The sequence below is a fragment of the Aptenodytes forsteri genome, unplaced genomic scaffold, assembly GCF_000699145.1.
Source record: "Aptenodytes forsteri isolate BGI_AS27 unplaced genomic scaffold, ASM69914v1 Scaffold209, whole genome shotgun sequence".
NCBI classification, from domain to species: Eukaryota; Metazoa; Chordata; class Aves; order Sphenisciformes; family Spheniscidae; genus Aptenodytes; species Aptenodytes forsteri.
In genome coordinates this window covers 404,105-406,264 of record NW_008795034.1, presented here as the reverse complement: position 1 = coordinate 406,264, position 2,160 = coordinate 404,105, and the positions used below count along the sequence as shown (strand labels likewise).

The window sequence follows — 2,160 nt, the reverse complement described above, 5'->3', positions numbered from 1 at the left end:
CACCTGAAGGCCGAGCCCCGCTCCTGCAGCACGGCGCGCACCACGTCCTCGTTCTCCTCCCGGTGCAGGGAGCAGGTGGAGTAGACCAGGCGCCGGAGAGCCGGGAAGCTCAGGGCATGGCTCAAGACCTTGCGCTGGAAGCCGGCCAGCGCCTGCAGCCGCGCGGCGCTCGGGGCAGCCTCCTCCCTCGGCACCCGGTTCACCATCCCCAGCCTATAAACAACCTTCTCTGCTGCTACCCAGCCCTTCAATACTCTTTATCACTGGCTCCAGGTGGGGCGGCCGGAGCCCCGTGCGTTACCTGAGCCGCTGCAGGACGGGTCGAGGAGGATATGGGTCACCTTGCTGTACTTGGGGTCTCCGGGATCCACGGTCAGGAAGTCCTGCTGGGCCAGCTGGAAGCCGGTGACGCCAGCCCGCGTCAGCATGGTGTTCATGGTGGCCAGGCGCTTGGTGTCCACGTCAAAGGCAAAGATCTGGCTGAAGGCAGAGCCCGGCACCCAAGAGAGGCATGAACATCCCCCGCCCGGCCCCAGGAACCGTGCTGACGGCGGCAGGCTGCCCCAGCAGCCCCAACCACCAGCCGTCCGCCGGGCGGGCAGAGCTCGGGAGCTGCTCCCCCAGGCAGGAGTAGGGCCGGTGTCGGGCAGAGAGTGGGGTCAGGGCCTGGGAAGTGAACCCCTACGTGACTTCACGTCCCCTCAGGCCCTTCCGATGGCCCAGCGCTATCAGAGCCACCAGCCCACCTAGGGTGAAGCAGGCATCGCCCTGAGTTAGCGGGGCAGGGTGACGGGCTGCAGCTCTTCCTGCCGCGTTCTCCTTGTGCTCTCTGTGGGCTCGGGGGGACCAGGGCCACCTGCACCCCTTCCCCCCCAGCACATAAAAACCTGCACTCACCCCTTGTTCTTCAGGATGGCAGCCAGGTGGCTGGTCTTGTTCCCGGGGGCAGCGCAGGCATCGATGACGTGGGAGCCGGCAGCAGGGCCGAGGAGGAAGGCAGGGAGGCAGCTGGCCTGCAAGAGGGCAAACCCCCGTGAGAGGTGCGGGCAGCAAGCACCCCCGGCCCCTCCTCGGGGCATGGCTGACGCTGCGGGGTGGCAGGCAGCCACAGCAACAGAGGGCCAAGTCCACCGCCACCATCCACCGCCGGAAGCCTCTGCCCAGCCCACAGCCCCGCACTCTTCCCCGCTGCTGGTCCCCAGCTCCCGTGGGGGGGAGGGTTTACAGCTCAGTTCAGAGTAATTCGTCCCGTACCTCCAGGCTACGGAAGCAAAGCCACAGGGGAACCCCACAGCTGCAGGCTGCCTTCACAATTTTCGCTTAGACTTCCAGCGCTGCAGCACAGCCGGCCCAAGCCCAGCCCTCGGCATGGAGGAAGGGGCCGACCCTCCACCCACGTCGGTGGTTTTCCCGCCCCTGCAGCCTCCTGCTCCCCAGCTCCCCCACCTTGTCCTGCAGAATTACGTGTCCTGAAGTATACAGCAGGTTGTCGTGGAAGTCCGTCTGCGGAGGGAAAACCAGCAGCTCCGGGAGATGCAGATCCAACAAGAATTTCTTCCCGGAGAGGGCCCTCAGTTCCTCCACACTGCCCACGAGGCACAGGGAGGATGAACACACAGTCCTGCTTCACCGTGCCCACACTAGAGCCCAGGCCGAGAACCCCTCCCTTCGCCCCGCGACTCCTCTCCACTTCGGCACCAGGCAGCGCCCGGAGAGGCAGAAGGTAAGAGTGGGGAGCGACAGGGACCCCAACCTGGACACTGTGAGCACCAACAACCCTCCGGTCCACAGGACCTCGTCCCAAGCCCTTGCCGCTCGCTGACATCCCAGATAAGGTGGGACGGCAGAAAGACGCGCTTACCTGGCTGCCTTGCCCAGGTAGGAGTAGCCCTGGCGCTTGAAGAAGTCAATCACATCGTCCACGCAAGTCTTCAGGGTGTTGACTCGGACGTAGCGCGGTACCTGGGAGGCTGGGGGAGCCGGTCGGGTCAGACACAACCCACCGCTGCCGCCAGCGCAGGGAGACCGCCCGGCCCCAAGGCCCACTCACCTCCGGGGCTGGCTGCCTGCGCCGGGGCCAGGAGCTCCTCGTTGCGGCTCACCTTCTGCTGCACCTTCAGGCGGGCCAGCTCGGCCTCCAGCCGGGCCCGGTGCCGCCGG

The 2,160-nt window shown here is 66.4% G+C and overlaps 1 protein-coding gene across 1 annotated transcript in view; it reads right to left on the bottom strand.

The window, feature by feature from the left end:
• Window positions 1-2,159, bottom strand: part of NSUN5 (NOP2/Sun RNA methyltransferase family member 5) — a gene marked incomplete at its 5' end in the record, with an annotated part of 2,950 nt that extends 791 nt beyond the window's left edge. Inside the window, 6 exons of the mRNA XM_019471293.1 lie at window positions 4-208; window positions 302-480; window positions 898-1,013; window positions 1,447-1,585; window positions 1,862-1,970; window positions 2,051-2,159. Of these exons, the coding sequence (XP_019326838.1) occupies window positions 4-208; window positions 302-480; window positions 898-1,013; window positions 1,447-1,585; window positions 1,862-1,970; window positions 2,051-2,159 (857 nt within the window). The remainder of the gene's footprint in view (window positions 1-3; window positions 209-301; window positions 481-897; window positions 1,014-1,446; window positions 1,586-1,861; window positions 1,971-2,050) is intronic.
• Between the last annotated feature and the right edge of the window lies 1 nt (window position 2,160).